The sequence below is a fragment of the Vipera berus genome (assembly GCF_964194415.1).
Source record: "Vipera berus genome assembly, chromosome: 1".
NCBI lineage: Eukaryota > Metazoa > Chordata > Lepidosauria > Squamata > Viperidae > Vipera > Vipera berus.
In genome coordinates, this window is record NC_138202.1 from 189,840,733 (window position 1) to 189,854,471 (window position 13,739).

General features: G+C 44.2%; 1 protein-coding gene across 1 annotated transcript in view; it reads left to right on the plus strand.

Annotated features, from left to right (window-relative positions):
- COL6A2 (collagen type VI alpha 2 chain) overlaps positions 1–13,739 on the plus strand; it is a 60,507-nt gene that overhangs the window by 21,234 nt on the left and 25,534 nt on the right. The window contains exons 12-16 of the mRNA XM_081312701.1: positions 549–611; positions 2,460–2,522; positions 3,283–3,372; positions 4,012–4,074; positions 11,863–11,925. Of these exons, the coding sequence (XP_081168827.1) occupies positions 549–611; positions 2,460–2,522; positions 3,283–3,372; positions 4,012–4,074; positions 11,863–11,925 (342 nt within the window). The remainder of the gene's footprint in view (positions 1–548; positions 612–2,459; positions 2,523–3,282; positions 3,373–4,011; positions 4,075–11,862; positions 11,926–13,739) is intronic.

A 13,739-nucleotide genomic window follows, 5' to 3' on the forward strand; every position in this document is an offset into this window, starting at 1 on the left:
TAGCATTCTTTCTAAGTTCAGAATGTGATTTACATCATTATACTGAATAGAAACTGTGAATTGCGTTAAAGTTAATAAAACTTGTTAAACTTTCCCAGACCTTTTGTACGGAAGGCACTGGAACTAGCTTTACTTTGGAAAGTGAAAAGTTTAACATAGTTTTGGTTTTTGGAAGAACTGATATGTGAGCAAAGCCACCACGGTTACTATTATACTGGATTCCTTCCTCAGCATTCATATTTGCACCATATAAAGTTGTGAGAAGGGTGAAATCTACCTCTAAATATCTGTGCAGAGTCTTTTTACATTTCTTTCTAATATACTGCCACCAAATAATTCCATTTAGAACTTATCTGAATTCTCTCAGATGCATTCTAAAACACCATCTATTTAAGACAAGGGGGAAAAAATAAGCACCAGGATGGATATCATGAGATGTTTTCACCATTATGATATCTACAATCACAGAACACTTTCCTATTATTTACATTGTACTTTTCTAAATGAAATGACTTCTGACTAAGTCCCCACCCCGCTCTTTCTTTTAGGGTCCTGATGGCTACCCAGGAAGCCCTGGTGATCAAGGTCCACCAGGAGAGGAAGGGATAAAGGTCTGTACCATTCCATACTGGCAGAGATTAAAGGCAGCATGACATAGTCAGGAAGAGTAAATTCAAACGAAAACAGTACATTAATCAGGCTGATTTCTCAGTTGAAAGTTTCTCAATGTATTAAGTTTAGAAAAAGGATAGTAAAAGGAATTGAGCATGGTAGAGATTTGTTTTTAAAAAAGACTTTTTAGAACTTTGGGTTACAAAGTAGGAAAGCAAAATTAAGTTGCTCTTCACTCCAGGAATTCTAGGGCTCTGCTAAGGTTTGGAATGGACCTCCAAAAGGTGCTTCTCAAAGTGTGGGAATACCAGTGGTCTGTTTGCAGCCTCTTAAATGAGCCCTGCCCTTTTCTTTGATTGCCGCGCACCTTCAGAGGGCAAGCCTGGTGAGAAGACAGGCAGCTTCTCTGCAGTGTCACAAAGTAATTGCAAGCAATTACTTTTAGAATAAAACAAATATTATAATGAGTTTTGATTTATAAAAGGAGCTAGAAATTCTGAAAATTAAGGTAAGGAAGATGCTGCTGTCTGTAGGAAGAGAACTAAGAGCCATTTAGAGAACCTTTTTCTTGCGTGTCACTTTCCATTTCCCAGTTGCTCATTTTTCCCATGGGTGAGCTGTTACTTGGGAATTCAAATCGAGCTTAATGTCAGGCTTGTCCCAATGTGAGCATTTAGGAAAGAAAGACCCTCAACTTTGTGGTTGAAGTGAAAGGTTCACTTTTACTAAAGTCAAGCATTTACAGCATAAGCAAAGCTGGATCTGAATATTCCTGCTCAAAGCCTGCAGTTTTCCCACTTCCCTGGCCTTTCCCCCTTGACCATCCATCAGTGTCTAATAGTATTCACTTTGGCTGTTTGGGGAACACCTCTTTGGCACCTCTTTGGTGGGTTTTTGCATTTATTCTCATGCTCCATCCTTCATCAGCTGGTTCATTCCAGATCAACACCTCTGGTTCTTGTCATTCTCCCCCTTCCTCCCTCTTCCTACTCCTTATTTCCCCAATCTCCTCTCCTCCCCGCATTTTATGACAGGATGCCAGCAAAGCAGGGTATGCTGAAGATGGCAGACCTGACAGTGGGGGATGATTTAAAAGGAGAAAAGACACTGAATTCCTCCGTCCTGATACAATCACTGCTATTAAATTACATTTAAAATGAGTCATTTCTTTATATCTCTTCCATGACTATCAGAATGGGATACACCTTGCTTTAGGAGGGCCTAATCTAAAGCTTGCATGACTAGAAATTGGGAAAAGCTGCTTTAGATGCTTCTCGATGCTTCTCGATGCTTAGGAAATGGGCAAGAGAAATAAAACAGGCCTTCACTAAGCATCTGTAATGAATTCCTTGAGGGTGGCATGGACCAAGGCACAAAGTATGGTTGATTTTTTTTCCTATCAGAGAATGTTTTATTGCACAAAATTAAGTTTTCCAGTATCTGAATATGGAAGAGGAATCCTAGCCTGGCTGATCTGAGTTCCTTGACAGTTGCCCCTTTCCTCACCAGCTCTTCCCAGTTGGTGCTCCTTTGCCCGCAACTGGATCTCTGAATCTGGTCTCTCCCATGTCCCATGCCAGTCTCTTCTGCTCCTCTCTTCCATCTAATTTCTGGCTCAACTTCCCTTCTCTCCACACTTTCAATCTCCTTCTCAGCTTCCACCATACATCCTTCTGCTGGGTGTGACCATAACCTAGTCTGTTCGGGACTAATTTCATTCTGATTCCAGTATGTGTGTATGCATGCATGCATATGTAACTAAAGCAATGATAACTGTAACAGCTGTAACTGTAACAACTATAATTAAATTGTAACTTACATGCGTTGTTTACTACATCTTGTTTCAGGGAGATCCTGGCTGGCCTGGCAGACATGGACCACCCGGTCCCACTGGAGAACCCGGAAGCTCTGTGTGTAACTCAGTGACTTTTCTGAAATAATTTAATTCCTTGAACATCAGAGCCACATACTGACTGTAGTGCATCAGTAGCATGATTTCAAAATGTGGATATGGTGTATCTGTTTTTTTTATAGCAACTAAAAAAAAATAGGAAAATAGGGACCTTGGTTAGACTGAGCTAAACTTAAAAACTAAACTCCTCTAGTAAGCCCCCAAATGTTAAGGAGAGCATTCATTTATATTTATATTTGGGGACAACTACTTGTTGGAAGTATGATTGAGATAAAGTACCTAAGAGAGTATGTGCTTTCCAAACTGCAAAATCCAAGGTTTTCTACAACATTTGCACTCCCTGTAGTACAAATTTCACAATCCAGGCTACTGATTGAACTCTCTAATGTTGTGCCTGAAACTATCTGTAAGCAGATGGTCTGAAGGTAAGCGTTTTCCAGCAACTCTTTTCTTGGAGAGACTTTTTCCTCCTACCCACTGTTTTCAGAACTGTATTTAGCAGAACTAAAAAGAAAAAAGAAAAAAAAACTGGCTAAAGAAATCCAGATTAGACCCCTTAAAATTTGGTCCCTCCATCCTAATGATAATTAATTACTGATTTGTATTACAAGAGAAAGGAAACAAATTTGCAAAACCCTAACATTTGGAAGTGTGGTTCAATGTGATCAAATCAGATAATCCTCTGGAACAGTACCTTTTGTTGTCTGAATGCCTTTTTAATGGGTTTTGTTTCTATTGTTTTTCTTTTATTTTCAAAGGGACCAAAAGGATACAAAGGAGAACCTGGTCTTCCTGGCCTCAAGGGAAGTCCAGGCATCAAAGGACTTGGGGGACCCACAGGAGAAGTTGTAAGACCGTTGATGCTTTCTAGCTTTGCTTTTTTCTATGCTTTTCAAAAGCGGGTTCATTACAAGTCTTCAAAGACACCCAGAAGGGCAGTACTTCAGAGCTGCATGCAGTATTTAGATGCAGGTGCCAGTCTTTGGGGGTAAATTTTCTTTATATAATACCTTGTGAAACAATTCATTGCAGCAATCATTATATGAAGATTTGGAGCTTCCAATTTCTTTCTTTTTATCACATTCAAATGTCATCATGTAAAAATGTACTATAGTGATCCTTAATTTTCTGCCTTAATATTTAAATTTTAATAAAATGTCTTCCCTTGGCAATATTAGTGGATGAAATGCACAGAAGAAACAAATAAGAATTGTTTTAATTTTAAAATAAATACATCGTCTTCTTCCTATGTGAAAACCGATCCACCAAAAGCTATATTAAATGCAGAAATCTTAATCTTGAAAGGTCTTCATTTTGCTCTAGTTCATTGATAATCAAATGATTTTATTTGGCCTTCTTTTCCTGGTAGTATCTTCATGTCTTAAAATAGAGTAAGTACTCTTTGTGTAGTTGTTTAGCATTTCAGTGAAGTAATCCACATTTGGAGTTTGATTTTTTTAAAAATAATTTTACTCTGTTTTGCTCAGGGTCGTCGTGGTGATCCTGGGGACATAGGAAAACCTGGAAATCAAGGATCCAAGGGGGAAAAAGTAAGTACTGTGTTTCCCCCAAATAAAATCTACTCAGAAAATAAACCCTAGCTTGATTTTGGGGAGTGGGCCTAATATAAGCCCTACCCCAAATATAAGCCCTATTCAAGCTACGGTGGGGGGTGGGGGTGTGAAGCTACCTCACATGCCCTGCAACCATTGCAGCCAGGCTGCCCATGCCCCAACATTTGCCTCACCTTGCTGACTCACTTCTTCTGCGGCCACTTGCCACCACTTGAACACATGCATCACCCCCAGCGTCCATTTCACCATCAGAGGCCTTCAGGAAATGTCTTTGCAGCTGAGAATGGAGCTCCAGATTGACACATGGAGTGCCCCCAGCCTCCATTTCACCATCAGAGGCCTTCTTGAAAGGCCTTTGCAGCTGAGAACCAAGCTCCGGATTAAGGCATGTGGCGCCTGAAGGCCCCTGATGGCGAAATGGAGGCTGGGGGCAATGCACATAAGTGGTGGTGAGCGACCGCAGAAGTGGGCCAGCTGGGTGGGGCTGTTGGTGCCTCTTCCACAATGTGAGACCATGGAAAAGACACCCTCCAAAAATAAGACCTGGTGCCTCATTTGGAGGGGGGGAAAAGACAAGGTCTTATTTTCGGGGAAACACGGTATCACTAAGTGTCCAAAACAACAGATATAAATCTTTTCAACCCTAGTGCTTACAAAAAACACTTGGGAAAGGGAATGATACATGTAGATTTCCAATGGAAATGAATAAGCTATAAAAAAGAACAAAAGTATGTCTGAGAAAAGTTTTTTCTTACTTCCTAAAGAGACTTGCTTGATTCCCAGTCCTTGCTGGGACTCCAGCTGGGACTACAGAAAGATAAAGGGAGCTGTTAATTATGAGGTTCTTTTGCCTTTATTAATTTCCCAGGACATGTTGGTGAATTTTATTACTTAGCTGGAGTTCTTAACATGGTGCTTATAGACTTCATTCAGTTCACCATTGTATTTCATTTCATTTCATTTCATTTCATTTCATTTTATTAAATTTATATGCTGCCCTTCTCCCTGAGGACTCAGGGCGGCTCACAGCAATAAAAATTAAAAAACATAGAGTAAAAAATTAAAAATAGAATTAAACAATAAATACAAAATTACAAAACAATTTAACCCAGTAAAAGCCTAATTAAAAATCGTAGTCAGTCCAGGCCCGCTTGTTGGAACAACCACGTCTTCAGGTCACGGCGGAAGGACCGAAGGTCAGGGGCTGTCCGCAGCTCCAGAGGCAACTCATTCCAGAGGGTCAGTGCGCCCACAGAGAAGGCTCTCCCCCTGGGGGTCACCAGCCGGCATTGCCTGGCTGACAGAACCCTGAGGAGGTTGACTCTGTGGGAGCGAACCGGGCGATGGGAGGTTGACAATGGCAGCAGGTGGTCTCGCAAGTACCCCAGGCCTAAGCCATGCAGGGTTTTAAAGGTTATTACCAGCACCTTGAATCGCACTCGGAGGGTAACCAGAAGCCAATGCAGCTCGCACAGGAGTGGTGTAACATGGAAGTACCAAGATACTCCCATAAGCACCCGCGCGGCCGCATTTTGCACCAGTTGAAGCCTGCCTGCCTGCCTGATTTGACTTTTAAAGTTAACAAAATAATATTTGGAAAATGACATTCTGCAAAGCAAATTTCCAGCCTCCAGAATTATCTGAGTTCCATGAGCATTCTTTGAAAATAACGATGCAGCATGGTGGCAGCTAATCAGCAAAGCAAGCTGAGAAGGATAGATAAGGAAAAGCCAATGGGGGACAGAAGAAAGATAGCATCTCTCTCCTTTTGGCAAATCAGCATTTTATACTTGGCCGTGCCCATTATATCTTCTGAAAGATTTAAATATATCAATTGACTCAAACCTAGGAGACAACTTTGTCTCCCCAAAAGTAGAGAAGGGAACTAGGGGTTCAGCCATATTGGACTTAATTCTCCCTAACAGAGATGAAAAGATAGAAGGTGTTGAAACCACAGGAACCTTGGTGGGGAGTTATCATGCAGTATTGGAATTCAACATTATGCAAGCACAAGCTATAAAACACAGTCAAACTAGAGTCTTGGACTTTAAGAGAGCTAATTTCAACAAACTTAGAGAGGGCTTGGGAAGGATTCCATGGATGAGAATCTACAAGGGGAACATAATTAAAGAGGCTTGGGAAATTTTGAAAAGAGAGATTATAAAAGCCCAGTCTAGAACAATACCAGCAAAGAAGAAAAATAACATCTCTCAAAAGAAACCAGCATGGCTGCATAAAGAACTCTCTGATAAATTAAAAGACAAATATAAAAAGTGGAAAGAGGGGCACATAACTAAGGCAGAATATCAGCAAATAGCCGGAGCCTACAAAGATGAAGTGAGGAAATCTAAGGCTCAAAATGAAATAAGGCTTTCAACAAAAGTCAAAAATAACAAAAAAAAAACTTTTTTCAACATTTAAAAAACAAGAAAAAAGTTAAGGAAATGATTGGTCCACTAGTGGGAGAAATTGGCAAGAATAGGGCAAAAGCAGAACTACTCGACTTGGGTTTTTTGCATCCGTATTTACACAAAGGGAGAAAACAGTCCAACCTATCAAAAACACTACCGTAAATACAGATTAGAAACACAAGTTAAGATAGGCAAGAAAATGGTAACTGAGCACCTGTCCACCCTAGATGAGTTCAAATCACCAGGACCAGATGGACTACACACCAAGGTTCTGAAGGAACTGGCAGATGTCATCTCAGAACCATTGAACTATATCTTTCAAAGATCCTGGAGCACTGGGGAACTACCAGAGGACTGGAAAAGAGCTAATATAGTTCCCATCTTTACTTAGACTTCAGTAAGGCATTTGATAAAGTAAGCCACAACCTACTACTTGATAAGATAGAAAAATGTGGGTTAGACAACATCAGCACCAGATGGATTCATAACTGGCTGACCAGCCATATTCAGCATGTGGTCCTCAATGTAACTGCATCTACGTGGAGGGAAGTGTGTAGTGGGGTGCCCCAGGGCTCTGTTCTGGACCCAGTGCTCTTCAACATCTTCATCAATGGTTTGGATGAGGGGATAGATGGAGAACTCATCAAATTTTCAGGCAACACCAAACTGGCAGGAATAGCCAACACTTCAGAAGATAGGCTTAAGATACAGAAGGATCTTGACAGACTTGAACATTGGGCGCTATCTAACAAAATGGAATTCAGTGGTGAAAAAAGTAAGGTTCTACATTTAGGCAAGAAAAACCAAATGCACAGGTATAGTATAGGTGGTACCTTGCTCAGTAGTAGCAACTGTGAGAGGGATCTTGGAGTCCTAGTGGACAATCACTTAAATATGAGCCAGCAGTGTGCTGCACCTGCCAAAAAAGCCAACAGCTTGCATTAATAAAGGGATAGAATCAAAATCATGTGAAGTGTTAATAGCACTTTACAAAGCCTTGGTAAGGCACACTTGAAATACTGCATCCAGTTTTGGTCACCACGATGTAAAAAAGATGTTGAGACACTAGAAAGAATACAGAAAAGAGCAACAAAAATGATTAGGACACTGGAGGTTGCTGGAATTGGGTATGTCTAGTTTAATGAAGAGAAGGACGAAGGGGGGCATGATAGCAGTGTTCCAATATCTCAGGGGCTGCCACATAGAAGAGGGAGTCAAGCTATTTTCCAAAGCACCTGAAGGCAGGACAAGAAGCAACAGATGGAAACTAACCAAAGAGAGAAGCAACCTAGAACTAAGGAGAAATTTCTTGACAGTTAGAACAATTAAGCAGTGGAACAACCTGCCTCCAGAAGTGGTGAATGCTCCAACACTGGAGGTTTTTAAGAAAAGACAGCCATTTGTCTGAAATGGTATAGGGTTTCCTGCCTGAGCAGGGGGTTGGACTAGTTTACCTCCAAGATTCCTTCCAACATTATTATTATTGTTATTATTATTGTTGTTGTTGTTTAATTTAATTTAATTTAATTTAATAACATTTATATACCGCCCTTCTCCCTGAGGACTCAGGGCGGTTCACAGGGCAGAATAAAATAGCAAATACAAACATTAAAAAAGATTAAACAATTGCCCTAGTTAAAAACAATATAAATACAACGCTAAAAACCCCCAGAAAAATTAAAAAGCGAAAGATAAAACAACCCCAACACACCCCCCTCAGGCTAGGCCGGCTTGTACAAACAGAAATGTCTTGAGATCGCGACGAAAGGAGCGAAGATCGGGCGCCGTCCGGAGCTCTACCGGTAGCTGATTCCACAGCTCCGGAGCGCCCACAGAGAAGGATCTCCCCCTGGGGGCCACCAATCGACATTCTCTGATCGGTGGCACCCTGAGGAGGCCCTCTCTGTGGGAACGCACAGGGCGTAGGGAGCTTGATGCCGGCAGCAGATGTTCCCTGAGGTACTCCGGCCCCATGCCATGGAGTGCTTTGAATACCGTTACCAGTACCTTGAATCTCACCCGGAAGACAACTGGCAACCAATGCAGCTCACGGAGCAGAGGTGTAACGTGGGAGTATCGGGAGACTCCCAACACCACTCTCGCGGCTGCATTCTGTACCAGTTGGAGCTTCCGAGTGGTCCTCAAGGGCAGCCCCATGTAGAGAGCGTTGCAGTAGTCCAGACGAGAGGACACGAGCGCATGAGTGACCGTGCATAGATCATCCCGGCTAAGATAGGGCCGCAACTGACGCACCAGGCGAACCTGCGCGAAGGCCCCCCTAGTCACGGCTCCTATATGATCTTCCAAGGTGAGCCGTGAATCTAGGAGGACCCCCAAGTTGCGAGCCCTATCTACGGGGGGTAATAATTCACCCCCCATAGCTAGAGGTGGAATGTCCGAATAAACCCGGGATGAAGATATGCAAAGCCACTCAGTCTTGTCGGGGTTGAGCTGGAGTCTGTTCCTCCCCATCCAGACCCGAACCGCCTCCAGGCAACGGGACATCACGTTGAGGGCATCACTGGGGTGGTTTGGGGTCGAAAAGAAAAGTTGGGTATCATCAGCGTACTGATGATACCCAACTCCAAAGCCACGAATGATCTCACCCAGCGGCTTCATGTAGATGTTGAACAGGAGAGGCGAGAGGACCGACCCCTGAGGAACTCCACAAATGAGAGACCTCGCGGTCGACCTCTGCCCCCCTGCCAACACCGACTGCGAACGTCCCAAGAGATAGGAGGAGAACCACTGTAAAACTGTGCCTCCCACTCCCAATCCCCTGAGACGCCGCAGCAAGATACCATGGTCGATGGTATCGAAAGCCGCCGAGAGGTCTAATAGGACTAGGACAGAGGAATGCCCCCTGTCCCGAGCCCTCCAGAGATCATTCACCAGCGCGACCAATGCCGTCTCCGTGCTGTGCCCGGGCCTGAAACCCGATTGGTACGGGTCTAGATAATCCGCTTCATCCAGGACCAGAGGGAGCTGATGCGCCACCACACTCTCAACAACCTTCGCAAGAAAGCGAAGGTTGGAGACAGGACGAAAGTTGTTCAATACAGCCGGGTCCAGAGCAGGCTTCTTGAGGAGAGGCCTCACCACCGCCTCCTTCAAGACGGCGGGGAAGATACCCTCACTCAAAGAAGCCGATATAACTGCCTGGAACCAGCTGCGTGTCCTCTCCCGGGCTGCATAAACCAGCCAGGAAGGGCACGGGTCCAGTAAACATGTGGTGGTGCTCAGCCTCCCCATGATCCTGTCCACTTCCTCCGGAGTCACAGAATCAAACTCCTCCCAGATGATATCGACAAGACCACCCGTGTCCTGATCGTCAGACTCTGCCCAGTCAGAGTCCAAACCGGTCCGAATCCGAGCGATTTTGTCCGACAGATGTTGGTTAAACTCCTCGGCACGTCCCTGCAAGGGATCCTCCCTCACCTCCTGATTTAGGAGGGAGCGAGTCACCCTAAACAGGGCAGCCGGGCGATTATCTGCGGACGCAATAAGGGTGGCGAAGTGGTTGGACCTCGCCTCCCTAATTGCAGCGAGATAAGACCTAATATAGGCTCTTAGTCGCAATCGGTCGGGTTCGGATCGGCTGGACCTCCAACCGCTCTCTAGGCCCCGTCTCCGACGCTTCATCTCCCGGAGCTCCGCAGAAAACCATGGAGCCCGACGGGATCTGCACCGGGTCAGGGGCCGCAAGGGTACAACTCGGTCAAGGGCCTCAGTGGCCGTCCTTTCCCAGGCTTCCACTAAGGCCTCGGCCGAGCTGTGAGCGAGGGAGGCAGGTGGGGACCCCAGCGCCGCCTGGAACCTCTGGGGATCCATTAAGCGTCTGGGGCGGTACCATTTAAGTGGTTCCAAACACCCACGGCGGGGGGTGGCAAAACGGAAGACCAGCCGCAGGAGATGATGATCGGTCCATGACAGGGGCATAATAATTGGAGAGCCCCCACCAAGATCATCTAACCACCGTCCAGACAAGAAAACAAGGTCAAGGGTGTGGCCTCCTTCATGAGTCGGTCCCGTAATTACTTGCGTCAGGTCCATGGCCGCCATGGAAGCCATGAACTCCCGAGCCAACTCAGATGATCCTCCCAGCGACGGTAGGTTGAAGTCCCCCAAAACTATAAGTTTCGGGAACTCAACCACCAGCCCAGAGAGGACATCAAGCAGGTCAGGCAGGGCTGCCGCTGCGTGACTAGGCGAAAGGTACACCAGCAGCAAGCCCAACTGCGCACCAGGGCCGCATCTCAAAAAGAGAGACTCACACCCGACTGTCTGGGGAACGGTGGCCTCCCGCGGACACAAGGTCTCCCTCACAACAACAGCCACTCCCCCACCCCTACCCTGAGCCCGAGGCCGGTGCAGCACCCGGAAACCTGGTGGGCAAAGATCAACCAGAGGAACACCGCCCTCTGGGCCCAACCAGGTCTCCGTGATGCAAGCCAGGTCAGCCTGCTCACCCTCGACCAAGTCTCGAACGAGAGGAGCCTTATTAACGACCGACCTGGCATTCAAATACACCAGCCGGAGCTCAGGAGGCTGCACATCCTCACTCCCGGGACCTCGGGGCGGAACCAGAGGGTCGGAGTGCCTCACCGCTTGTAAGCAGCGGAGAGGCCTTCCCTGAGACCGATACGGCCCTCTGTTCCTACACCTGCTGCCATTCCCTATCGTCGTGGGAATGGGCAATCCCACGACTGGCCCTGGAGCCCCAGAAGCAGCCGACCCCCGCTCCTCCCCTCCGCGATCAGCCTCAGCACTAGCCTGAACAAAGGTAGTTGGACTGCCCCCCTCGTCCAAACAACCAAAAAAAGAACCCTCCCTCCTCCCTAACCCCAAAAAAAATTTTGACAAAAAACAAATCAAGGACCTCCTGTTAGGTTTACATCGGAGGCCCATAACCGTGCCCGGCCATCTCTCAGGATCCCAATAGATGGGACCTTCCTCGAGATTATACTCGGCTGGAAAGGCGGGCCGCCTCCAGGAAGGGGGAGCACCCCTGAGGGCGAGCAAGTCCGTAGAGGAGTACCTAAAACAAGGCATAAAGCAGTCCAGATATAGGCAGTCCATAATCAGTTGATTGTTATTGTTGTTTTGTTGTTTGTAAGCCCTTTTTAGGCTTTTGACTTTATCTTTAGTTATGTTTACCTTTTGCTTTGGGGTAATAAACAGATTTAGAGATCAATAAGAAAGTATTGGAATATTAATCCAGGTCCCCAATGTTTAAATATTAAATGTATGGATGTCTTGCTGGAGTTTTCTCTCATATGTCCAGTTATTAGGCATAGAAAGCTAGAATAAAGTTGAAAGCAATAACTAATATGAACTATTTCTTTATTCATAGGGAGATCCTGGTTCTGAGGGACAAAGGGGTCTACCAGGAGAAGTTGGAGAGAAAGGAAGAAATGTATGATGGAATGATAAATATCAGTAAATGCCCCTCCCATTTAGACTTCTTTAGCCACTATTTTAAAAATGTATTGAAAAATCGTTCACTATTATTATTATGGATATTTACATATTATTGGTTTACATATATTACTAGAATTTGTGAGACTGCTAAAATATCCTGGCAAAATGGCACTTTACTATGTTAAATTTAAGCAACTGTGATGCACCATTCCTGACAGAAGAAAAGAAAGATGGTAGGGTAGGGGAAGGGGAACAAGAAGCCCAGTCTCGCTGTTAATTATATTACTTAATAGAGTTGATGGGAACAGAACTCTAGGTTTCTCTTGATAATTTTTGTCCTCTAAAAATTATCTGGATAACTTTGAATTTATAATTGTCTGGATAACTTTTGTGTTCTAAAAATTGTCCTCTATAGTTTCTTCACTGTGGTTGGGTTTCACCTCCAAAGTCATGCCTCCTTGTCCATACAACCTTCTGAGACTGAGACTCCTTTCTAACTGTATTAATGTTTAATATTTCAATTTTGAGGCATACACACACACATACATATACATATACATACATACATATACACACACACATATATACATATATACATATATACACACATATACATATATATATACATACATATATATACATACATACATACATATACATACACACATACACACACACACACACACACATATACATATACATGTGAGGGATGCGGTGGCTCAGTGGGTTAGGACGCTGAGCTTGTCGTTCAGAAGGTCGGCAGTTTGGCGGGTCGAATCCCGAGTGCCGCGTAGCAGAGTGAGCGCCTGTTACTCGTCCCAGCTTCTGCCAACCTAGCAGTTCGAAAGCACGTAAAAATGCAAGTAGAAAAATAGGGACCACTACGGTGGGAAGGTAACAGCATTCCGTGTGCCTTTGGCGTCTAGTCATGCCGGCCACATGACCACGGAGACGTCCTCGGACAAGCGCTGGCTCTTCGGCTTTGAAACGGAGATGAGCACCTGCCCCTAGAGTTGAAAACAACTAGCACACATGTGCAGGGGAACCTTTACGTTTACCTTTATACATATACATATACACATATACCTACACACACACACACACACACACACACACACACACACACACACACACACAAACACATATATGTAGGTATCAAGGAACCTCATAATCAAGAACACATCTTTCATAGTGTACATTTAAAGAAATATAATCTAAGACTGCAAAGGTATCTAATAGAAATTGTTCCTCTTTATTTGTTGTTGCAGTGAAATTTTTTTTGGCCATTTCTGCAGCATGAGATTCTAAGCCTCTGGTGCAACACAAAGTTTGAAGTATAATACAGCAGGAAAATTGAATTCTGATGAACAATAAATGTTTCTGTTTCCTTGTTTTGCAATAATCATTAATTTAATTTTATAAGGATTGACTGTCAGTTGCTTGTCAACATATGGTTGAATGAGTTCTGGCTTGATAGGCTTGAACTGTGAAATCAGTTATAGCTAAAACAAGATTGATAAGCAAAATATTTCTGTGATATTCTAATATAGGTAGTCCTTGATTTAGAACCGTTCATTTAGTGGCCATTCAAAGTTACAGCAGCACAGAAAACAATGAATTATGATCAGTTTTCAACTTATGACCATTATAGCGTTCCCATGGTCATGTGATCAAAATTCAGTATTTACGACAGTTGCACCATCCCGGGGTCAGACGATCACCATTTGTAACCTTCCAGTTGGTTTCCAACATGCAAAGTCAATGGGGAAATCTGGACTCATTTAACAACCACATGATTCACTTAACTGC